This window comes from Gopherus flavomarginatus, chromosome 21, assembly GCF_025201925.1.
Source record: "Gopherus flavomarginatus isolate rGopFla2 chromosome 21, rGopFla2.mat.asm, whole genome shotgun sequence".
Lineage (NCBI taxonomy): Eukaryota > Metazoa > Chordata > Testudines > Testudinidae > Gopherus > Gopherus flavomarginatus.
This window is the reverse complement of record NC_066637.1, coordinates 21,623,163-21,647,281: the sequence shown is the minus strand read 5'-3', so window position 1 is coordinate 21,647,281 and position 24,119 is coordinate 21,623,163. Positions and strand designations below refer to the sequence as shown.

At 63.4% G+C, this 24,119-nt stretch overlaps 1 protein-coding gene across 6 annotated transcripts in view; it reads right to left on the bottom strand.

Annotated features, from left to right (window-relative positions):
* Positions 1–24,119, bottom strand: part of HSPG2 (heparan sulfate proteoglycan 2) — a 183,809-nt gene that overhangs the window by 99,195 nt on the left and 60,495 nt on the right. For all 6 annotated transcript variants that reach the window (XM_050931128.1, XM_050931126.1, XM_050931127.1 and 3 more), the window contains 24 exons: positions 22,031–22,150; positions 20,859–20,990; positions 20,505–20,649; positions 19,868–20,019; positions 19,334–19,480; positions 18,151–18,314; positions 17,496–17,675; positions 16,604–16,800; positions 15,147–15,294; positions 14,658–14,785; positions 14,442–14,528; positions 14,049–14,107; positions 13,374–13,441; positions 11,473–11,613; positions 10,497–10,673; positions 8,556–8,735; positions 8,038–8,156; positions 7,053–7,164; positions 5,990–6,103; positions 4,635–4,762; positions 4,379–4,465; positions 2,352–2,401; positions 1,889–1,968; positions 7–147 (listed from right to left, as the gene is read on the bottom strand). In XM_050931128.1, the coding sequence (XP_050787085.1) occupies positions 7–147; positions 1,889–1,968; positions 2,352–2,401; positions 4,379–4,465; positions 4,635–4,762; positions 5,990–6,103; positions 7,053–7,164; positions 8,038–8,156; positions 8,556–8,735; positions 10,497–10,673; positions 11,473–11,613; positions 13,374–13,441; positions 14,049–14,107; positions 14,442–14,528; positions 14,658–14,785; positions 15,147–15,294; positions 16,604–16,800; positions 17,496–17,675; positions 18,151–18,314; positions 19,334–19,480; positions 19,868–20,019; positions 20,505–20,649; positions 20,859–20,990; positions 22,031–22,150 (3,056 nt within the window). The remainder of the gene's footprint in view (positions 1–6; positions 148–1,888; positions 1,969–2,351; positions 2,402–4,378; positions 4,466–4,634; positions 4,763–5,989; positions 6,104–7,052; positions 7,165–8,037; positions 8,157–8,555; positions 8,736–10,496; positions 10,674–11,472; positions 11,614–13,373; positions 13,442–14,048; positions 14,108–14,441; positions 14,529–14,657; positions 14,786–15,146; positions 15,295–16,603; positions 16,801–17,495; positions 17,676–18,150; positions 18,315–19,333; positions 19,481–19,867; positions 20,020–20,504; positions 20,650–20,858; positions 20,991–22,030; positions 22,151–24,119) is intronic.

Sequence of the window (24,119 nt, the reverse complement as noted above, 5' to 3'; positions counted from 1 at the left end):
TCTTACCAGGCCTCGGTAGTAGGAGGAGCTGGTGCACTGCTGGGTCACACCCATGCAGAAGCAGGGCAGACAACCCTCGCGGTTCTCGGTGCTCAGGTGGAAATGGTTGGCACGGCAGCTGCTGCAGGAGGGACCCTCCACGTGGGGCTGCAAGGGAATGGGACAGATGAGGGGCTGAGGAGACGGCCCAACAGCCAGGGAGATGGTTGAGTGACCCCAACTGCCTAGGGGTCGAACCAGCCCCACCCTGTTCTCCAGGGCTGGAATTCCCCAAGCAATGAACTGGGCCAGGAGCACGGGAACGAAACGGTAAGTGGAGCAGAATCCTGGGGCAGCTGCAGAGGGATCCTCTCCCCCAGGGACCCTGCTCCCCTCCCTCATGTCAGGGACAGGCAGGAAGTTCCCATGTTCAGGCACAAACTGGTGAAGATCAGGGCCAGGCAGAGGGTGCAGGCTCAATGCACGTGGGCATAGGCCAGCTACCCAACAGCTGGGGCAGCCCAGTGAGAGCTGTCAGCAGCACGGGGCAGGCACAGGCCAGAGCTCGGAGTGAGAAGCAAAGAACAACTCAGTTCGGGAATTTGGTTCCCAGCGCAGCTCTGGGAAACTGAGGGCAGCTCAGCGTCAGACACAGGAGAGCCAGTTACACTTAGCACATGATGTTAACAAGAACAGGGAGTAGGTGTGACAAAGTGAGACTTTTCTGTAAGATTTGTATGGAGCCTGTGCGTGCCTCAGTTTCCCCTGTATTTCACAGAGGGAGGAAGGGCTCTCAGGGCAGGCTGGAACACAGGTAGGAGTGTCGCCAGGCTGACTGAGCTGGGCCTGGTCATTAAAAAGGATTGGCCAAGGCCGATTCCACATCAATGGAGTATGTGAGAAGCCAACGGCCAACCCAGTCCCAGAACATTGACCCCAAGGAACCAATGGTCCAGAGGGAGATGGATTTCCCACCTCTCTGCAGAGGAGCTAAGCAATAGCTGGAGAACAAAGGACTGGAGAGGGGTGAGGTGGTGACCAGAGGTGCCTGCTGGAAGGAGTCGGGGCTCTCACCTAGAACTGATCAAGGAGGAGGTCAGGCAGAGAGACAGACGGAGCCTGAACATGGGTTCACTACAGCCTGGCTGGGCCCTGGACTGGGCTGACCAGGATGGGCTGCGCTTTCACCTTCAGGTCTCTGGGCTAACCCGGGGCTTCCTATGCTGAGCTCCAGCTGCTGACTAAACCCGACTGATGTGACAGCGCTGGCTGAGGGGCGTTAATCCCTGCACAGCGCACAAGTCTCCACGGGAGTCTGGCTCAGTGCGACTTGCTGCACAGAGCTCCCAGTGTGAGGCAGGGGGGCTGGAGCCCCAGAAGGCCCGTCTCGGAGGTGGTCAGGCAGCGGGCCCTGCCCTGGAGGAAGAGTGAGACCCCGGGGGGGCGGGGTATAGCCCAGTGAACGGTTCCTCCTAGAGACTGTTCCAAAGCTGGGTCTGTAACACCGATCCAGTGGATCCATGACAGTGGGGTCTAGTGGTTAGAGCAGTGAGGATTCCTGGAGCTAGGAGGGGAGTGGGGAAGAGATTAGAGCAGGGGGCTGGGCCCAAGACTCCTGAGTTCTTGTCCCAGCTCCACCAGCATTGTGTGTCCCTGGCTCAGTTCACCCTGTGTTAGAGCAGCAGCTGGGAGCGTCAGCCTGTGGCACCCTGAAAGCCCTCCCTGCCCCCATGGAGATGCACCAGGGGTGGCGATTGGGCAGGAATGGAGCTAGGTTCCCCGATGAGTCCCTGACAGAGCTGGCAACGGGGGAGGAATGGAGCAAGGTTCCCCGACGGGTCCCTGGCAGGGCTGTGGGTGAGCCCCGCACATGGCAGAGGAACATGCTAGCAGGGAGCTATTCTCTCACCTTACACTGGCACTGCCCACTGGCATCACACTGCCTGCTCACGCTGCCTTGTGGGTCACAGCTGCAGTTTCTGTTAAGCTCTAGAGCAAGGAGGCAGAAGAGAAGAGCTGTTACTCCTGAGCCTGGTCGTCTGGGGGCCAAGCAATGGAGGGGCTCTGAGCCCAGCACCCTCTTGTTCCATGGGTAACTGCCAGCTCTGCCCTGCCCACAGGATGGGGCACCAGAATCCACGATGGGCTCCCCCAGGCTGGGGCTCCTTCAATTTCCCTCACAATTGGACCCCCCAGGAGAGCCCGTCCCCAGGCACCAGGCCCCATAACCCCGAGTGCACTGCATGGGGTTGGATCTTGGGCGCTGGGGATTTTGTACGACTTCCTTCCCAACTCCGGCTGGGCCCCGAACCCGTCTCACTCCAGGGACCCCCCTCCCAGACCCAGCTGCCACTCACTTCCATGGCACTCACCTCTGCAGGGTTGTCCCAGGCTGGGGTTCCCCACATAGCCAGCAGCGCACCTGGGGGCAAAGCGAAGAGAGCTCCTGGTCACATGGGGAACTGGTTGTGCCAGTCTTCAGCCCACCAAACCCCGGCTGCTCCTTGCCCTCACAGCCCCCCATTCCCCCACAGGCCCACCCCTCACCCACAGCCCTGCACCTCCACCCCCCCCACACCCATACCTCACAGCCCCCTCGCCCACAACCCCACCCCCATCCTCCCACACAGCCGCAGCCTCCACCCCACATACTGCCCCCACACCCACAACCCCTCCCCCATACCTTCCCTCACAGCCCCCCATTCTCCCACAGGCCCACCCCTCACCCACAGCCCTGCACCTCCACACCCCCCACACCCATACCTCACAGCCCCCTCGCCCACAACCCCCCCATCCTTCCACACAGCCGCAGCCTCCACCCCACATACTGCCCCCACACCCACAACCCCTCCCCCATACCTTCCCTCACAGCCCCCCATTCCCCCACAGGCCCACCCCTCACCCACAGCCCTGCACCTCCACCCCCCCCACACCCATACCTCACAGCCCCCTCGCCCACAACCCCACCCCCATCCTCCCACACAGCCGCAGCCTCCACCCCACATACTGCCCCCACACCCACAACCCCTCCCCCATACCTTCCCTCACAGCCCCCCATTCCCCCACAGGCCCACCCCTCACCCACAGCCCTGCACCTCCACACCCCCCACACCCATACCTCACAGCCCCCTCGCCCACAACCCCCCCATCCTTCCACACAGCCGCAGCCTCCACCCCACATACTGCCCCCACACCCACAACCCCTCCCCCATCCTTCCACACAGCCGCAGCCTCCACCCCACATACTGCCCCCACACCCACAACCCCTCCCCCATACCTTCCCTCACAGCCCCCCATTCCCCCACAGGCCCACCCCTCACCCACAGCCCTGCACCTCCACAGCCCCCACACCCATACCTCACAGCCCCCTCGCCCACAACCCCACCCCCATCCTCCCACACAGCCGCAGCCTCCACCCCACATACTGCCCCCACACCCACAACCCCTCCCCCATACCTTCCCTCACAGCCCCCCATTCCCCCACAGGCCCACCTCTCACCCACAGCCCTGCACCTCCACACCCCCCACACCCATACCTCACAGCCCCCTCGCCCACAACCCCACCCCCATCCTTCCACACAGCCGCAGCCTCCACCCCACATACTGCCCCCACACCCACAACCCCTCCCCCATCCTTCCACACAGCCCCCCATTCCCCCACAGGCCCACCCCTCACCCACAGTCCTGCATCTGCACCTCCCACAGAGCCACACACCCCCACACCCATATCCCACAGCCCCCTCACGCACAGCCCCTCACCCCCCCACCTGCCCACCCAACTCTGGTTTGGCTCTTTGTATCTCTGCTGCCTTCATGCTGCTTCCAGCCTGGAGTTGGGCGCCCTGAACTCTGCATCTGGCCCTCTTCCCCCACAACACGAGTGGCTCTTGCTGCCCCGACGGGGGTTACTCGTCCCCCTGGGGGAAGAATCGGGCCCCCAGAGCATTCAGGGGCTGGTTGCCGGGCAGGAGCATGGGGAGCCCTGGCCTCAGCACTAGGGCTGGAGGAGCTTCCTTCTCAACTGAGCCCCCTGCCCTAGCCCTACAGTCCTTAACCAACCCCAGAGCCCTGGCACCCCACACCTGGGCAGCAGCCACAGACAGCCCCACGGCCAGGCTCCGAGACCCATTCGACTCTGCAGGAGACAGGCTGTGCTGGGCTAGCTGGGCCTAGAGGGGTTCCCTCCTCCAAGTGCCAGTGTCAGGAGCCTTGCTGGGGCTCCCAGAGCAGTGACCTACACTGGCATTTGGGGGCACCCCTGGCACCATGCAGTCAGTGCCGATTCCACTGCCCCAGACCACCAGGGCAGGCACAGCCTGACACTCAGGTGAGCCAAGCAGGGTGCATGGGGCAGTCCCTGAGTGGTGTCTGAGCAGGGACCGACTGGCACCCCCCGTACCTCTGGCACTGGCGGCCCACGTAGCCCGTGGTGCAGGCATCACATGTGGGCTGTCCGTCCATGTCCAAGAAGCAGGTTTTCGTGGCCCTGAGAAGAGGATGAAGAAGAGTCATGCGCAGCCTAGCCCTGCCCTCGGCCCAGCCTTGTCCACCCCGCAGCCCACCCCATGGACCAACAGACAGACAGGACGACACAAGACATGGAGCGAGCAGAAGCCCTGTGGGGTGGGACTTCCCCAGGCTGTCAGGGGACGTACTGGCTGGTGGCATATGGTCCGTGGCATGGGCAGGGCTGGCAGTCTGTTGGGGTCCCTTGTCGGGCGTCGCCATAGTAACCTGGCTGGCAGCGTTCGCACCTGGTGCCCTCGGTGTTGTCCTGGCAGTTCTGAGAAGGAAAAAGAAGGAATCTATACATTTAAAACGATGGGGTGTAAATTAGCTGTTACCACTCAAGAAAGAGATCTTGGAGTCACAGTGGATAGTTCTCTGAATGTGTAGCGGCAGACAAAAAAGCGAACAGAATGTTGGGCATCATTAAGAAAGGGATAGATAATAAGACAGAAAATATCATATTGCCTCTCTATAAATCCACGGTACACCCACATCTTGAACACTGTGTGCAGATGTGGTCACCTCATCTCAAAAAAGATACATTGGAATTGGAAAAGATTCAGAAAAGGGCAACAAAAATGATTAGGGGTCTGGAACAGCTTCCCTGTGAGGTGAGATTAATAAGACTGAGGGGAGTTTTCATCTTGGAAAAGAGATGACTAAGGGGGGATAGGATAGAGGTCTATAAAATCATGGCTGGTGTGGAGAAAGTAAATAAGTGTTATTTACTCCTTCTCATAACACAAGAACTGGGGGTCACCCAATGACATTAATAGGCAGCAGGTTTAAAACAAACAAAAGGAAGTATATTTTCACACAACGCACAGTCAGCCTATGGACTCCTTGCCAGAGGATGTTGGGAAGGCCAAGACTATAACAAGGTTCAAAAAAGAACTAGATAAGTTCCTGGAGGACAGGTCCATCAATGGCTATCAGACAGGCTGGGCAGGAATGGTGTCCTTGGCCTCTGGTTGTCAGAAGCTGGGAATAGGCGACAAGGGATGGATCACCTGATGATTCCCTGTTCTGTTCATTCCCTCTGGGGCACCTGGCATTGGCCACTGTTGCCAGATAGGATACTTGGCTAGATGGACCTTTGGTCTGACCCACTCTGGCTGTTCGTATGTTCTTATCTCTTATAGCCAGGCCCTGCCAGCTCCACTCTGACGCCCCCTCACTCTCACTGCAGCCTGGCACCTGCCCAGGAACCTGGAGCCCCAGATACCCCACAAGATGTTGCATAGGTCACTGGCACCCACTGCCTGTCCCAGGCCATCCACATTCCCCAGAGCCAGGGAGCTTGCCAAGGTGTCCCTGAGGGGAGCTGGCTGGCATGGCTCTGGGCACAGGCCCTCTGCTCCAAGCCCCACAGGAAGCCCTGGGAGCAGCCAGGCCAGGGCAGAGTGCAGGATGTCACATGGCAGGGAACATCCCTGCTGAGTCACACAACCGCCCTCACGGACCCACCCCAGATAGGGCAGCTCACAGGGGCAGGGCTCACCTGGCAGTCTCCTGTCTCGGCATCACACTCGCCCGAGTGCCCGCTGCAGTCGCAGCGCTCACAGGTACCCAGGTAGAGGCCGCTGGAGGTGCGAGCATAGCCCACGTCGCAGTCCTTGGGGGAGAGAACAGAGCCAGTGGGTTCCTAAATCCACCCTCCCCTGGCACCAGGCAGGGCTGGGACCCTCCTCCGGTGCCAGGCACAGCTGGGACCCTCCCCCGGCGCCAGACACAGCTGGGACCCTCCCCCAGTCCCAGGCAGGGCTGGGACCCTCCTCCAGCGCCAGGCAGGGCTAAGCCTTCCCCCGGGGTCTGGCAGGCTTGGGACCCTGCCCCAGGCGCCAGGCAGGGCCAGGACCTTCCCCTGGGGCCTGGCAGGGTTGGGACCCTGCCCCAGGTGCCAGGCACGGCTGGGACCCTCCCCCGGTGCCAGGCAAGGTATGCCACCCTCAGACCCCTCCCTCCAGCTCAGGCCAAGGAAGGGTCTCCCAGGGAGCTTTGTCCTTTGGACTCCGTGATCAGAATGGCCGGGAGGCTGCAGCCTTTCTTGCTGCAACCCCGCCCTCCACGCGCCCTCCCGCTGCCCCCGCCCCCCCCGGAGTCAGCGCCACACTCAGCAGCAATGAGGTCAGTCTGGCACACGGATCAGACTCACTCAGCATGGGGCCCCTGTCCCTCCAGTTCCAAATAGGCCATGTAGCTGTCATGCTGGCATGGGGCACGCTGCCCAGCCCCCATGATACAGCTCAGACACTGCCCCCAGGTGACACAGTTAGAGCCTCCCCAACACCGGGACTGCTCCCTGACTCCATGTATGCCAGTGAGGGCCCCATTGCCACCCAGGCCTGGCACCGGTAGGACACCAGCCCCTCCAGCAGGGCTGCCCAGCAGCTGAAGGAAGGAGCAGAGGGTTGCGCCCCACAGTTGCCATCTAGCGCCAGGCAGCATTGTCTCTGGACCTGGGAGGTGCCCCTGCTGCATGGCTCTCAATGCCATGGAGGAGGCTGCCCCCCAGCCAGAGGGGGTGCTGCTGCCCTATGTGCCTACTCCAGGGCCAGACTCACCTGACAGGAAGGGCCGCGGTAGCCAGGGGGACAGGTGCACTCCTCCACCTCCACCGCTCGCTCCAGGCCAGTGGCGTGGGGCACGGCCACGTCCATGTGGATGTTGGAGAGCCTGGGAGACAAGAGGCCAGGAGGGAGCTCAGCATCCGCAGAGAGACAGGCCTGGGCCAGGCTGCCTGGGCACAGCCAGTCCCTGGCCCTGGCCGGGATCTCCCAGGGGTCACAGCCAGACTCCACGGGATCCCAGGTGAGACGGCGAGATCAAGGGTCACCCTCCATCCTGGATCCTTTGTGTGTGGGCAGCTGTGTCCCAGGTCTGTCTGGGGGACAGGAGCCTTCCATGCCCACCTGTCCCGGCAGAGGGGGGACACTCCCTGCTTTTCAGAGAGGTACACAGCAGCTTGAGAAGGGGAGTTCCTGGAACAAGGCAGAGGCAGCTACCGCGGCTGAATTCAGAGCAGCCTCTCTCCTGCTGTCCCATCGCACTGCCCTCTGGGACGCCGGACCCAGGAACAGCCTCTGACCCCCCAGATCAGCTGGGCCCCATGCCACTGGCAGGGAGGGCCTTCTCCAAGGCTCTGCCAGGGTCAAGGGCAGGAAGGCTTCAGGGGGCAAGAAGAGGAGGAGCCCAAAACTTGCAGCCTCTGGCTCCCCAGCAGGGAGCTGCACTGGTACTGGCACGAGAGTTTCGGGTCTGGTGCGGAGGGTGTGTGTGTGGCATGTCCATATGCACAGGTGTGGTGCACGTGTGGTGTGTGTATGGTGCATGCGTGAAGTGTGTATGATGCATACGTGTGGGGTGTGCACAAGGCTGGGGAGCAGTCATAGCTGGCACTGTCTCTCAGCCTGGCAGACTGGCCCTTTCCCCACAGAATGGGCTCAGCTGGGACACCAGCAAAGACGGCTTCTCCCACGCTCCGAGCCCCCCGCTGCCTCTTGCCAGGCTGGAGCAGAGGCCACGGCTGGTCCCCGGCGCCCACGTTACCTGCTCTCCGCTGGCCTGTCCATGTACGATGCCCGGATCATGAAAAGATCGATATCGGCCAGCGCCATCAACAGGTGCTCCCGCGTGGCATCCTGCCCATCAGCTCGGCGCCAAGCACGCTAGGGAGGACACAGCAAATACCAGGGTGACCGGCCACTTGTTAGCCACATGCGCCACCCGTGCCAGCCCCGCTCCCCACACACAGGCTATAGCAGGTTGGAGCCCAGGGCGCTCTAGCAGTCGCTGCCGCTGGTGGAGCAGGGGATTCTGGGTACTTTATAGTATGGCAGGTCCCCAAGCAGCAGGCATACGCGCTCCCACCCGCGAGGCGATGGGCCAGTCAGTGGGCAGAGATCACTGGGAGTGAGGGCAGGGCACCGTGGCAGGGTACCATGGGTTAGCTCTGGGCCACCCAGGCACCAGCTCTGTGATACTCAGGGGCTGACGGGTGAGGGGTGCTGGGGTCCCATCCCACTCCCTGGGGGCGGAGCTCCTGCAGGGGCCACCCATGCTCTCACCTCTCGGAAGGGGACTGTGAATCGGGTGGGGGTCCGTGGCAGGGGGCCGGCCTCGGCGAAGTGCTCCAGGAAGATGCCGTTGCCCCGCAGAAGCACGTCGGGCTGGCCGGGCAGGGGCTGGGCGCCGGGCGCCGCGCTGTGTGTAACGGTGTAGTGCAGCTCCCCACCATATGAGGTCACCTGCGTGGGGCAGCGCCACTCAGCCGGAGTGATGAACATGGCCTGGCCGCCCAGCTCCACCCACAGCCTCCCCTGCTCCCACTGCCTGGCCCCGTCCACAGCCACCCCCACCCACTGCCCACCCCACTGTTCACAGCCTGCTTGCCCCCAGCCCCACAGCCTCCCCTGTCCCACCATCCGGCCCTGCCCACAGTCTCCCCTGCCCCCAGCCCAGTCCCCTGCCCATACCCTCCTCCATCCCACCGCCCTGCCCTGCCCACAGCATCTGCTGCCCCCATGACCCACAGCCTCCACTGTCCCACCATCCGGCCCTGCCCACAGCCTCCCCTGTCCCACCATGCAGCCCTGCTCAGTCTCCCCTGCCCCCAGCCCCCAGCCCCACGGCCCAGCCCCCTGCCCATACCCTCCTCCATCCCACCGCCCTGCCCTGCCCACAGCATCTGCTGCCCCCACGACCCACAGCCTCCACTGTCCCACCATCCGGCCCTGCCCACAGCCTCCCCAGCCCCACGGCCCAGCCCCCTGCCCATACCCTCCTCCATCCCACCGCCCAGCCCTGCCCACAGCCTCCCCTTTGCCCAGCCCCACGGCTCAGCCCCCTGCCCATACCCTCCTCCATCCCACCACCCTGCCCTGACCACAGCCTCCCCTGTCCCACCATGCAGCCCTGCTCAGTCTCCCCTGCCCCCAGCCCCACGGCCCAGCCCCCTGCCCATACCCTCCTCCATCCCACAGCCCAGCCCTGCCCACAGCCTCCCCTTTGCCCAACCCCACGGCCAGCCCCCTGCCCATACTCTTCTCCATACCACCGCCCTGCCCTGCCCTGCCCACAGCCTCCCCTTTGCCCAGCCCCATGGCCCAGCCCGCTGCCCATACCCTCCTCCATCCCACCGCCCTGCCCTGCCCACACCTCCCCTTTGCCCAGCCCCATGGCCCAGCCTGCTGCCCATACCCTCCTCCATCCCACCGCCCTGCCTTGCCCACAGCCTCCCCTTTGCTCAGCCCCACGGCCCAGCCCCCAGCCCATACTCTTCTCCATACCACCGCCCTGCCCTGCCCTGCCCACAGCCTCCCCTGTCCCACCATCCGGCCCTGCCCACAGTCTCCCCTTCCCCCAAACCCACGGCCCAGCCCCCTGCCCACACCCTCCTCCATCCCACCGCCCAGCCCTGCCCACAGCCTCCCCTTTGCCCAGCCCCATGGCCCATCCCCCTGCCCATACTCTCCTCCATCCCACTGTCTTGCCCTGTCCTGCCCACAGCCTCCTCCATCCCACCGCCCTGCCCTGCCTTGCCCACAGCCTCCCCTTTCCCACCATCCGGCCCTGCCCACAGTCTCCCCTTCCCCCAGCCCCATGGCCCAGCCACCTGCCCACACCCTCCTCCATCCCACCACCCTGCCCTGCCCACAGCATCCCCCTCCTCCAGCCCAGTCTCCTGCCCATTCCCTCCTCCATCCCACTGCCCTGCCCTGCCCACAGCCTCCCCTGCCCCCAGCCCCACGGCCCAGCCCCACGGCCCATACCCTCCTCCATCCCACTGCCCAGCCCTGCCCACAGTATCCCCTGCCCCCACCACCCACAGCCTCCACTGTCCCACCATCTGGCCCCACTCATAGCCTCCCCCACTCCATCCCTTTGCTCGCCCCTGGAGCACCTGCCCTCCCCAGTGCCCACCCTTCCCCTGCACTACGATGCTGCCAGCCCGCCTGCCAGGAGGGAGGCCGCGTCAGCCACAGGCACCGTGGAGTGGAGGGGGGCACCTTGTCTCCCTTGAAGCGGTCAGGCAGCACCCAGTAGTAGACATCGCGGGGCAGGGTGTTGAAGGCGGAAAAGGCCAGCTCAGCATGGCCGGGGGAGCGGATGCCCTCGCTGACCGTGTGGGTGTTGGCCAGGTTGGCCAGGCTGAAGTGCGCCCGCTCACCATCCAGAGCCCGCACCTGCAACACAAACAGTGTCAACTGGTGGCCCTACGCCCGAAGCAGGACACCTGGGTTCACTGTGCCTCACTGCCCTCCTGGGGGCTCCGTGTCTGGCACGGGGTGAGCACACCCGTCTGCATCGAGGACATGGGGGGAAGGCCAGTGAACGTGGCGCTTGACATGGGCGGATCTACTGGCCCCACTGAAGGTTAGCTGATGGGGCCGTGCCCCTGCCCGGCGGGGCTCTCTGGGTGGGGAGGTGCTGCCTGCGGAGGGTACCTGCCCGGCGGGGCTCTCTGGGAGGGGAGGCGCTGCCTGCGGAGGGTACCTGCCCGGCGGGGCTCTCTGGGAGGGGAGGCGATGTCTGCAGGCGGTACCTGCCCGGCGGGGTTCTCTGGGTGGGGAGGTGCTGCCCGTGGGTGGTACCTGCCCCTTGAGGTTCTCTGGGTGGGGAGGTGTTACCCACTGGCAGTATATGCCCAGCAGGGCTCTCTGGGTGGGGTGGCGCTGCCCACGGAGGGTACCTGCTCTGAGGGGTCTCGGGGTGGGAGGTGCTGCCTGTGGGGGGTGCCTGCCTAGTGGGGCTCTCGGGGGTGGGGGAGGTGATGCCTGCGGGAAGTACCTGCTCTGAAGGGGTCTCTGTGTGGGGAGGTGCTGCCCGCGGGGGGTACCTGCTCTGAGGGTGTCGGAGGGGGAGGTGCTGCCCATGGGGGGTACCTGCCTGGTGGGGCTCTCGGGAGGGGGAGGTGCTGCCTGCGGGGGGTACCTGCCTGGTGGGGCTCTCTGGGTAGGGGGAGGTGCTGCCCATGGGCGGTACCTGCTCTCTGTTCCAGTAGGAGCTAGCACACTGCTGGGACACCCCCATGCAGAAGCACTTCAGGCAGCCGTCGGGGTTCTGCTCGCTCAGGTGGAAGGCTCCAGACGTGCACTCATTGCAGAGACGTCCCGCCACGTTGGGCTGCAGAAGGGATGGAGGGACGGCACTGAGCAACATGGCGCAGGCTGGGCATGCAGCAGGGCTGCTCCCACTGCACCCCTCCACACTGCTCCAGCCTGGCAGGGCCCAAGAGCTCCAATGCAGCCTGTCCTCCAGGGATCCAATCCACCTAGTGTTGGCCTGGGCCTCTGGCCCGCTCTCAGGTGGGCATGGCACCAACAAGTCCTGGCGCTGGGTGCTAAGGGCCCTAAAGGAGTGCTGGCTCTGTCTGGGGACCCCAGGGGAGGGGGAGTTCCCTGGGTCCTGCACCCACAGGGGCATGCTGGTGGCAGTAGCAGGTGCAGCTCCAGGCAAAGGGCTGCAGGACACAGCTGCCGCGGTTGAAGGTGAGCCACGGAGATGGCAGAGCAGCTGCCCAGCACAATGGCTGAGGAGGGTCACTGTACTCAGACTGGGCTGAGGGTCCCCTCCTCTCCCTTCCTGACCCCGGGGAACAGAGTCGCCCCTGCAGCACCCCCAGAACGGATGACGCCCCTGGCATGGAGCCAGTACAGGGCACGCGGGAGTGGCCGGGGCCAAGGGACTGAGCCCTAGGGGAGGGGGTTGTGCAGGAGCCCTGGGACCTCTGAATGCAGCTGTCTACCCCAAACCTCTCCATGCGCCCCCAGCCCCAGGGCAGGCCCTTCCCCACAGTCTGGAAGGCAGCACCCAACTACTCGCTTCTGCTTCTCACTTCTGCCATTCAAATCCCTGTCACCACAATGTACTCCCCAGGCCAGTGGGGTCACACTGCACTGCATCGCACAGCACTACACCATGCAGCATTGCACCGCACTGCAACACACTGCACAGCAACGTGTTGTGCCACACCACAGCATGCAGTAGTGTGCCGCACTGAAATGCACTGTACAGCACTACACTGCGCCACACTGCACCATGCAGCATTGCAACGCACCACACGGCACTGCATAGGGCTAAGCTGCATTGTAACACACCATGCTGCAACGCGCTGCTCAGCACCTCACTGTACAGCACCGCACCGCACCATGCTGCAACACACCACACAGCACCATACTGCAGTGCAACACACCGTGCAACACCAAACCACACAGCCTCGAATTGCACTGTACCACACCGCCCCATACCATACCATATTAAACTGTACCATGCAACGCCGCACCTCACCACACCGTACTGCACTGCACCACACCATAGAGTATCACACCATACTGCACCATATCGCACCGCACAGCACTGTCACACCACATCACACTGCACAGCACTGCACTGTGCCGCACTGCACTGAAACACACCGCGCACCACCAAACTGCACAGCCCTGTATTGCACTGTACCACACCACACTGTACTGTACCATACTAAACCATACCACACTGTGCCTCACCACACCGTACTGCACTGCACCAGACCATCGAGTATGACATCGTATCATGCTGTACTGCATCATATCACACCACACAATATTGTACCACACTGCATCACACAGCACAGCACCATGCAGCACCGTACCATGCCGCACAGCACCATGCAGCATCATGCCGTGCCGTGCCGCACAGCACTGTGCTGCATCACAAAGCACCGCACCATGCCGCACAGCACCGTGCAGCATCCTGCTGTGCCGTGCAACACTGCGCCGCACCACAGAGCACCGCACAGCACCGCACCATGCCGCACAGCACCACGCAGCATTGTACCATCCCGCGCAGCACAGCAGAACCGCACAGCACTGCACAGCACAGCACCGCACAGCACCGCACCGTACCTTACAGCGGCAGGCGCCTCCTGTGGAGTCACTGCTCCCCCGCTCGTCACACTGTATGATCTCCTGGCCTGGGGAAGCAGAGGGGTTTGCAGCCAGTCAGACACTCACCCACCCTCCAAACCACTCGTCTCCCGCTACCACGCCCTGGGGCAGCCCCGGCTGCTTGGCACTGGCTGGTGTCTGTGCAGCCAGGGGCGTCGGAGCGGGATGGGGCCACGACACTATTCAGCAGCTGCAGTGCCCATTGTGCGCTGGGGCGTTCTGGGTCCAGATGAGATCATGAGGGAATGGAGTGAGGGGGCTGGGAGTCGCTGGGGGAGCTCCCTCAAGGGTCACAGTGATTCTTTCCTGCCCTACTGATGGCTCCCAAACACAAGGCTCAAGGCTATGGTGTAGGGGTCTCAGTGCGCACGGCTCAGGGGCCAGGCATGGCAGGGCCCAGTTTGATGTTTGAGGAGGCCCTGCCCAGGGGATAGATCCAGACTGTCAATCTCCTCATTGAGGGGCTGGGCATAACCCTAGGGATAGCTGTGGGTCCCCAGCAGAGCCCACAGCACCTCCAGGATGGCTCCGGGCACAGCCCCTGCCTGGGGCGAGGGGTGAGGCTGAGGTCTCTTTCCCAGGATGCCAAGGGCCGGGGGAACTTACTGGCAGAGGGCATGAGGGGGTACTCACTGGTTCGCATGCAACTCCCGCCCGGCTGCATGGGGTTCCCTTCATAGCCACGGGCACAGCTACAGGGGAATCAAGCGAGACACCGGGTCAAACGGGCCGTCCTGGAGCAAGGCCATGGGTGTCCCCCCTGTGGGGCGGGTTCCCAGAGGGCACCCATCCTTCTCCCACTGTGGGAGAGCTCTCAGAGTGTCCTGTTCCCCAAGGGCTCCCCAGGTCCATGCCCTTCTCTCTCCCGTGGAGCCAGTGCCATCCCTGCTGCCCATCCCCCACACAAACACCAGGCCCATCTGGCCCCCTCAGCTTACCTCTCCCCGCAGCCTTCCCCATCTAGGTGAACCCCCCAGCGCCCTGGGCTAACATCCCCTCTGCTCCACCAGCACCCCAGGGACCCACCTCTCACAGCGTCGCCCTGTGTAGCCCTGGGCGCAGGCGTCGCATGTGGCCTGGCTGTCTGTGTCCAGAAAGCACGTGTCGGAGAACCTGCAGGCAGCAAAGCAGAGACAGTTAGCGCCCTGCGTGCCCCCGGGGAGCATGGAGCCAGGCACAGAGCAGCCCAGCAATGGGGCGCCCACACCCTGCGAGCCACTGGGGTGCCCTCCCAGCACTCACCTGCGCGCAGGGTCAGTGTAGGGGCAGGGGCAGGGCCGACAGGCTGTGGCGTTGCCTCTGGTGGCATCTCCAAAGAAGCCAGGTTTGCACTTGTTACACTGAGGCCCCTCTGTGTTGTGCTGGCAGTTCTGGGGGAGGGAGGAGATGGGTCATTGAGGCTCCAGGAAACTGCGAGGGGCACAGTGCCCCTGGCAGGCAATGCCACCCGCCCTGCGCAGCACCACACCGTGAACAAGGGAGCACAAGCCTACCCCTGACAGTGACTCCCCTCTGTGCTCAGATGTCCCAGCATGCACTGGACTGGGCAAGTCACGAGCGGCACTGCCCATCCACGGTCTACCTGGCCTTGCCCGCACATGCCTAGAGGAGAGAGCCCAGGACTGGGTGGTACATAGAGTCCCGCTCCAGCCCGCTTGGCGTCTGCCCCACCCCTCCCATTGCTGGTGGGGCCAGGTGGTAGCCAGGAGGTAACCAGGCCCTGTCCCTTACCAGACAGTAGCCGTAGACCCGGTCACAGGAGCTGGAGTGCCCGTGGCAGTTGCAGCCAGAGCAGGTGCCGAGGTAGGGGCCCTCCCGTACCCGCTCGAACCGGGCATCGCACCTCTCGCAGGACAGGCCCGAGTAGCCGATGGGGCACCTGCAAGGGAGTCGGGGGAGCTGGACGCAGGGAGTGGGACAGTCCCAGGCTATGGAAAGCCAAGGGCTCGGCTGACATTCCCCCTGGTAATCCCGCGGGCTCAGGATGCTGCCTCCCACCCTGGTTCCAGCGGGGATGGAGCCTGAGCAGCAGCAATGGCCAGGTCTCCACAGTGGGGGAGGGAAGCCAGCTGGAGTGGTCCCCTCCCCACTCACTAGGGGCTCGGGACAGCAGGTTGGTCCCTTGGGGCATGCCCTGAGGCAGGTGCCCTTTCTTGGTTCGGGACTGGGATACTCCAGCACTGAGGGTACTGCACAGTCCGTAGTACTTCCCCGCAGTGCCCCCCTCCCCGCAGTGCCCCCTGCCTCCCTGCAGTGTCCTCGTGCCTCTCCTCAGTGCCCCCTCCCCCTGCAGTGCCCCGTGCCTCTCCGCTGTGCCCCCTGCCTCCCTGCAGTGCCCCTGTGCCTCTCCGCTGTGCCCCTCTGCTTCCTCGCAGTGCCCCCTGCCTCCCTGCAGTGCCCCTATGCCTCTCTGCTGTGCCCCCCTGCTTCCGCGCAGTTCCTCCCTGCAGTGCCCCCGTGCCTCTCCGCTGTGCGCCCCTGCCTCCCCGCAGTGCCCCCCTGTCTCTTTGCAGCACAGGCACTGGGGAGCCCATGGCAGGAACTGAGGAGGACCTGCGTCAGGCACTGGGGGACCCACAGCACACAGGGGTGACCCATGCAGGCACTGGGGGGGGACCTGCGTCAGGCACTGGGAGGGACCTGCGTCAGGCACTGGGGGACCTGTGGCACACAGAGGGGACCCATGCAGGCACTGGGGAGCCCATGGCAGGCACTGGGGGGGACCCACATCAGGCACTGAGGGCCCTGCAGCACACAGGGGGGACCCATGGCAGGCACTGGGGAGACCATGGCAGGCACTGGGGGGGACCCATGGCAGGCACTGGGGAGGACCCACGTCAGGCACTGGGGGACCTACGGCACACAGGGGGGACCCATGGCAGGCACTGGAGGGGATCCACAGCACACAGGGGGGACCCATGCAGGCACTGGGGAGCCCATGGCAGGAACTGGGGGGACCTGCGGCACACAGGGGGGACCCATGGCAGGCACTGGGGGACCCGCAGCACGGCAGCAGGGGCACAGCCCTGTCACAGGGGACCAAGCCGAGTTTGGGCCCCTGCCTTGCTGCAGCAATGGTGCATTCTGGCTATACGGTGCCCACAGGGAAGAGAGGCACCAGCCAGCCCACGGCTCCTTGGGCCCAGAACAATGGGGCCCTGAGCTCCCTGGGAGTTTCCTGATGGCACCTGCACTCCTCGACGCCCTGTGCCACGCCCTGGCTGGTGAGCTCCACGGTGGTGGTGTCCATGGCGATGTCACTCAGCCCCACGCTCGCCATCTTGTTGTCGTAGATCGTCTGCACCAGGATGCTCTCCAGGTTCTGCAGAGCCAGGAGTAGCATCTCCCTGCTCACCGGGGCGCCCGACTCCTGCTGCCAGTTCTCCTGGGAAAGGCCCAGGGGAGGGACAATGTTGCATTAGCCCCCCGAGTGTGTGCCAGGAACACAGGGCGATACAGACCCGGGGGCATCCTAGCACTGCACTCAGAGGGCCGGGCACACAGCAGCTGCAGAAGCCCATTCATGGTGCTGACAACCGCACTGGATGTGACATACCATGTCCGCATACCTCTGCCCCGGTGACTGGAGAGCAGGGGAATCCCCTGGCCATGTGCTCCTGGCAATCAGGGGCCAGGAAGAAGGTGGCAGAGAAAGCCAAGGCAGCCTTTGTTTCCCCTGAGGGCATCATGCCCAGTGCGGGACACCCTCGCTAAGGTGCTGAGGATGAGCGGCGGGTCTCAGCATCTCGTCTCCTTCACACCAGCTTCCCGCTGCCTTTGCCTGCCCTGGAGCTGCCCACAGGCATCTGGGGGCACTTGGTAAGCCACAGAATGAGTTTTGGTTGCCCGGCTGGGCCTGCCTCTCGCCTCTGCAAGGGGCCAGCTGGGCACGGCAGGGCCAGCTGGGACGAGCCGCAGAACAGCACCTCCCGCACGGTGCGAGAGCCCTACTGGAAGCCAAGTGAGTAGGCTGAACACGCAGTCATTGGCACAGGCGGCTGAGAGGGCATGCCACAGGGGACAGATGCCCTCAGCCCTCCCTGGGCACGTGGGGCCCGCTGCCTCTCCAGCAGCACCCACCTCTGTGAAGTGAATCTGGCGCTGGTTGACGACCGACGGCTGGGTGGGCACCTGTACCCGGTAGATGAGCTTCTGCCCATTCCCCACAATCACCACGTTGGACTTCTGCACGGGCTCTGACTGGCCGCGCGCCAGCCCATAGCGCACCTTGAAGCTGAGGTACCCGCCGTAGGAGTCCACCTGCAACCAGCGACAGAGCTCAGGTCAGCATGCAGCCCCGGGGGCAGCCCTGCGAGCACTGCAAAGAACCCAGCCCCGCCCTCGCAATCCACAGGGCCTCAGGCCAGCACGGCGCCCCCTTGGCTCTTTGCTGACAGGGCGTCACCAGACCAGCCAGCGGGGGCGCTCCTGGGGCATGGGCAGGGTACAGCCAGAGCCTTCACCCCGCTCTAACCCACGTGAGGCTGCGTGTCTAGAGGGGACCCTCTGCTCTCCAGCACCAGCCGGGCTGCACAGTCACCAGGCCCCTGGGGACGTGGCACTGAGCTGCCATGCACGGTGGCACAGTTCCTGCCCCAGAGTCCCCCAGCAGAGCGGACACTTCCCTGTGCCATGGAGGGTGCCAGCAGAGGGATGGGCAACTCCACTTGCCACCTTCCCTCCCAGGCTGCTGTCCCCTCCCTGCCCTGGGGTGTGCCCGGTCCCGGCCCTTCACCTTGTTGCCCAGGAACTGGCTGGGCAATGTCCAGAAGGAGTCGTGTGTCAGGAACCTCCTGGACAGGTCCACGAGCTGGAACTCCTGCAGGGCCGGGTCGATCTGGAGCTGTGTGGAAGAGAGGGGCAGCATCCCCGGCTGCGCTGGTGTTGTCACGTTCACACCTGGCCAGGAGGAGGAAAGGCTCAGCGCCTCCTTGCTCCCAGTACAGCACTGTGACGGTGCCGCCCGTGGAAGCCAGCTGAGGTCACTCAAGTATCATCATAAATGTTAATGTTCCTTTTTTGATCCTTGAATTAAAACTACAGCAATAGACAAGACTTGTTTGCTTACATCACAAGACCTGAGCAAACATCTCCCCTTCTACCTCTAACAATGCAGCCTTGCATTTCAAAGCTCTATTCATTTACAGATCTTCCTAACCAGCCCTCAAGGTTCACCCATGGGTCAGGTCAGTCGGTGAGGTGAGTTAATTAACTCTTTCTGGCCCTGTCATCTTTCAATGAGATGTTATAATATACTCATAACATCACAAGCACTCAGCCACATGGAGAGGGGCAAGGCTGCATGGGGAGATGGCTGCTGCGAGGGGCCCCCCACAAGACCCACTGCCCTCCCTTGAGCCCTCTCCTGCCCACAGAGCTGAGCTGCGGCTGATGAGACCCTTCTGGTCTGGCTGTCAGAGTGAGTCTGTGGAATAGCTCTGTACCAGTCCTCGGCCCATCATGAGGGCACCTGCTGCACAAGCCAGGAACCAGAGTGGGGCCTGATGGACCAGGAGCCAGCTTAGAAAAAACTGTCCAGCCATGTGGGCCCTACAAACCCCTCCACTCCAGCCCTGTCTGCAGCCAGCCACTCTGGAGGCCGTTCCTCTAACTGCTAGTTAATCTGCTTTCCACGCTGGGCAGCCAACCTGAGCCACCCTTCCATGGCCCACATTAGCCCTCCCAGGCCAGTGTGTGCAGCAGCAGGGGGCCGAGCCTGAGGCTAGGCCACCTCGGTGGGCTCACACCACTCATGGGGGGCATTCCTCCCAGGGAGATGTGTTGCACAGCTGGGAAACTACAGCCAGATTCTCGCCCTGGCAAAGCGACAGGGCAGTGCCCATGGCCCAGGGAGGAAGAGGGCGTGTTGCACGACAGGGCCCGGATAGTACTGGCAGCTGCCCCTCCTGGTCCCTCACCCTTGAAGTCATCAGGCGTGTCGAAGCGCAGGCGGATCTGGTCCCGGTAGCGGCTGGTGCCATGGCAAGCCGTGGTGATGCCGAAGCAGAAGCAGGCCAGGCACTTGGACGTACCTTCAACATGGAAGTATCCTTCTGGGCAGGGACCTGCCAGGAGAGGAGAGAGACCGTGATAGGCCCTGGAGCCCTGGGGGCACATCATGGACCTGGCTCCATGTCTCCGCCAGTGCCACAAGCCCCCCACGGGAATGAGGTAGGGCAAGGAGGTGCCATGGAGTCCACGACGGTGGTGACAGGACCGTCACTGACCAGGAACCTCCAGCCTCACCTGGGAAATTTCTCACCCAGGTGAGTCCCAGATGCCAGTCGGTCCCCCGTTCCCGCCCGCCCTGCTTCCCCGTCCAGGTTCAATTCCCCCCTCCCCAGGGACTGCAAGGCCACAGCTGGGGAGGTCACACACAAGTAAGCCCACCCCCCAGGGCCCTGCGCTCACTGGCCAGGTCTGAGAGGGTGGGTGGCGGGCCCCAGACTCACCACGCCGGGGCGTGAGGCTCAGCACGCCATCAGGGATCCCAAATACCATGCCCCGGGCATTGATGGCTTCACAAGTGTAGGCACCCTGGTCGGCCTCCTTCACGTCCCGGATGGTCAGCGTTCCGTGACCGTTCTCGCTGCTTATGGACACTCTGGGGAGGGGAGGAAGGGCAGTGCCTGTAAGTCCCAATGGAGGGAGCCCTGGCAAGAAGGTCTGATGTGTTGCAGAGCCCCTCACACCAACCCCCCAGTGCAATCTCACTGGAACACCCCTCCCCCACTGCAATGCCCCCCCTCACGCCAACACTCCACCGAACCGCCACTGCACAGTCCCTCCCCCACTGCAATGTCCACACACTGCAGAGTCCCTCCCGCCAACCCACCGCTCCCCATGCACTGCAGAGCCTCTCATGCCAACCTCCACTGCACTCCCACTGCAATGCCCTTCCCCCGCTACAGAGCCCCCACACATGCTGCAGAGCCCTCCCACGCCAATCCCCACTGCACCTCCACCGCAACACCCCTACCCCACTGCTAAGCCCCTCCACCACTGCAGAGCCCCCCTGCACACTGCAAAGCCCCCTTCTGAAAGCACCTCCCCCACTCCATGGGGTGTACCAGGCCACCCCCAGCCTACCTCCTGTTGGCAGGTATGTGGCCCCAGTTGAGTCTCCAGGTGATGATGGGGGTGGGCACACCGACGGCCACGCAGTGGAAATGCACTGTCTGCCCGGGGGTGGCCTGCACAGACTCCTCGGGGGGCGTGATGACTTGCGGCGGTGCTGGGGGGAGGAACCAGGTGAGGCAGGCAGGCGACCCCCACTCCAGGCCTAGGCTGCCCCACAGCAGCTCCAAAGGGAGGGCACCCTGAGACCACAGTTCTCCCACCCCTCCTTGGAGGGCAGACACCCCACTGCCAAGCCGGCTGGCTGATCCCATCCCTCTCCCCCTGGGGGAAAGGCCCCACAGCCCGCCCCATGCCCCCACTCACTGCAGCCGACCTCGTCGGAGCGGTCGGGGCAGTCGGCCTCCTCGTCGCACTGGTAGCTGGCTGGGATACAGGTGCGGCTGGACACGCAGGAGAACTGGTAGGGGCTGCAGGTGTCATAGGGGCCCTTGGTGGCTGCGGGGGCGTGAGACGAGGGGGTTAGCGGGCATAAGCTGCAATGCCTGGCCATACCCCCCCCACCTGACCAGCACTGCCCCCTGCTTAGCTAGCAACACCCCCCCGCCTGACCAGATTCACCCCCTGCCCAGCTGGCATCACCCCCCTCCAGCCTGACCCGCATCGCCCCCTGCCCAGCTGATGTCACCCCCCAGCCTGACCCGCATCATCCCCTGCCCAGTTGGTGTCACCCCCTCAGCCTGACCCACATCGCCCCCTGCCCGGCTGGTGTCACCCCCCGCGCCTGACCCGCATCGCCCCCTGCCCAACTGGTGTCACCCCCTGTGCCTGACCCGCATCATCCCCCTGCCCAGCTGGTGTCACCCCCCAGCCTGACCCACATCGTCCCCTGCCCAGCTGGCATCACCCCCCCTAGCCTGACCCACATCGTCCTCTGCCCAGCTGGTGTCACCCCCCAGCCTGACCCGCATCATCCCCTGCCCAGCTGGTGTCACCCCCTCAGCCTGACCCGCATTGCCCCCTGCCCGGCTGGTGTCACCCCCCGCGCCTGACCCGCATCGTCCCCTGCCCAGCTGGTGTCAGCCCCCAGCCTGACCCACATCGTCCCCTGCCCAGCTGGTGTCACCCCCCAGCCTGACCCACATCGCCCCCAGCCCAGCTGGCATCATGTGTGGGTGATGGCAGCTCCTCTGGCCCCAGGACACAGGGGGCCAGCTGGGTGAGAGACACCAAGGGAAGAGCTGTGCCCTTCTACACATCATCCTCCACCACAGCCCCACCCTGCCCCCAGCCCGAGCCCCCAGCCCCCAGGGTCCCTGGGGAGTCAGGAGACGGCTCTATTCGGCCTCCCTGCTTGGCCTCCTTTGCACCCTGGAGGTCAGAGCAAAAGCCTGGGCCGTTTCCAGACGCACCAGGCAGCAGCCTGGAGCTGGCCTGGGGGCTGAGAAGGGCTGGTGCCCTGGCAGGGCCCGGGGAAGGCTGGGAGCTCTCTGGCACAGCCCGAGGCGGCAGGATGGCGCTCCTGCCAGCACACTTACGGCAGTCCACCTCGTCGGAGCCGTCCACACAGTCGTTGTCCCCGTCGCAGCGCCACAGCTTGAGGGCGCAGTGTCCGTTCCGGCACTTGAACTCATTGGGCTCGCAAGGGGTAGGGGTGCCTGTCGGGGGGGGGGGGGGAAATCCATCAGTGTGCTGCCTAGGCCCCCACAGCACGAGTGCTGCCTGCACCCAGACACAGCCCCTCCCCCACCGCTGCGCCTGTACCCCCCCACCGTGCCCTGTGACAGCCCCTCCCCCAGCGCTGCGCCTGTACCCCCCCACCGTGCCATGTGACAGCCCCTCCCCAGCGCTGCGCCTGTACCCCCCCACCGTGCCATGTGACAGCCTCTCCCCAGCGCTGCGCCTGTACCCCCCCACCGTGCCATGTGACAGCCTCTCCCCAGCGCTGCGCCTGTACCCCCCCACCGTGCCCTGTGACAGCCCCTCCCCCAGTGCTGCGCCTGTAGCCCCCCACCGTGCCATGTGACAGCCCCTCCCCAGCGCTGCGCCTGTACCCCCCCACCGTGCCATGTGACAGCCCCTCCCCAGCGCTGCGCCTGTACCCCCCCACCGTGCCATGTGACAGCCCCTCCCCAGCGCTGCGCCTGTACCCCCCCACCGTGCCATGTGGCAGCCCCTCCCCCAGCGCTGCGGCTGTACCCCCCCACCGTGCCATGTGACAGCCTGTCCCCAGCTGTCATAAACAGATAGTTAAGGGTTAATAGAACAGAAGTACTTCATCTCTCTTTTGCCTGTAAAGGGTTAACAAGATCAGTGAGCCAGGCTGTCACCTGACCAGAGGACCAATCAGGGGACAGGATACTTTCAAATCTTGAGGGAGGGAAGTTTTTGTGTGTGCTGTTAGTGTTTGGTTGTTGTTCTCTCTGGGTTCTGAGAGTGACCAGACGTGCAACCAGGTTTCTCTCCAATCTCCTTGATACAGGTTCTTATATGTCCAGAATAGTGAGTACTAGGTAGATAAAGCGAGTTAGGCTTATGTTTGTTTTCTTTATTTGCAAATGTGTATTTGGCTGGAAGGAGTTCAAATGTGTATTTTGCTGAAAGGATTTTAATTTGTACTTGTATCCTTAGGCTGGGAGGGTATTCCCAGTGTCTATAACTGAAAGACCCTGTAACATATTCCATCTTAAATTTACAAAGATAATTTTTACTGTTTTTTCTTTCTTTAATTAAAAGCTTTTCTTGTTCAAGAACCTGATTGTTTTTTTATTCTGGTGAGACCCCAGGGGACTGGGTCTGGATTCACCAGGGAATTGGTGGGGAGAAAGGAGGGAAGGGGGAGAGAGAGGTTAATTTCTTTCTGTGTCAGGATTACTGTCTCTCTCAGGGAGAGTCTGGGAGGGGGAGAGAGAAGGGCAGGGAAGGTGAATTTTCCTCTCTGTTTTAAGATTCAAGGAGTTTGAATCACAGTGATCTTTCAGGGTAACCCAGGGAGGGGAAGTCTGGGAGAGGCAACAGTGAGGGAAAGGGTTTACTTGTGTTAAGATCCAGAGGGACTAGGTCTTAGGGGTCCCCGGGCAAGGTTTTGGGGGGACCAGAGCATACCAGGCACTGGAATTCCTGGTTGGTGGCAGTGCTACAAGTACTAAGCTGGTAATTGAGCTTAGAGGAATTCATGCTGGTACCCAATCTTTTGGACACTAAGGTTCAGAGTGGGGAATTATACCATGACACCAGCGCTGAGCCTGTACCCCCACACTGTGCCATGTGACAGCCCCTCCCCAGCGCTGCGTCTGTACCCCCACACCGTGCCATGTGACAGTCCCTCCCCAGCACTGCACCTATACCCCCACACCGTGCCATGTGACAGCCCCTCTCCCCTCTCTGCATCTGTATCTCTGCACTGTGCCAGGTGACAGCCCCTCCCCCAGCACTGCGCCTCTACCTCTGCACCGTGCCATGTGACAGCCCCTCTCCCCTCTCTGCAGCTGTATCTCTGCACTGTGTCAGGTGACAGCCCCTCCCCAGCACTGAGCCTGTACCTCTGCACCGTGCCATGTGACAGCCCCTCCCCAGCACTGCACCTGTACCCCTGCACTGTGTCATGTGACAGCCCCTCCCCAGCGC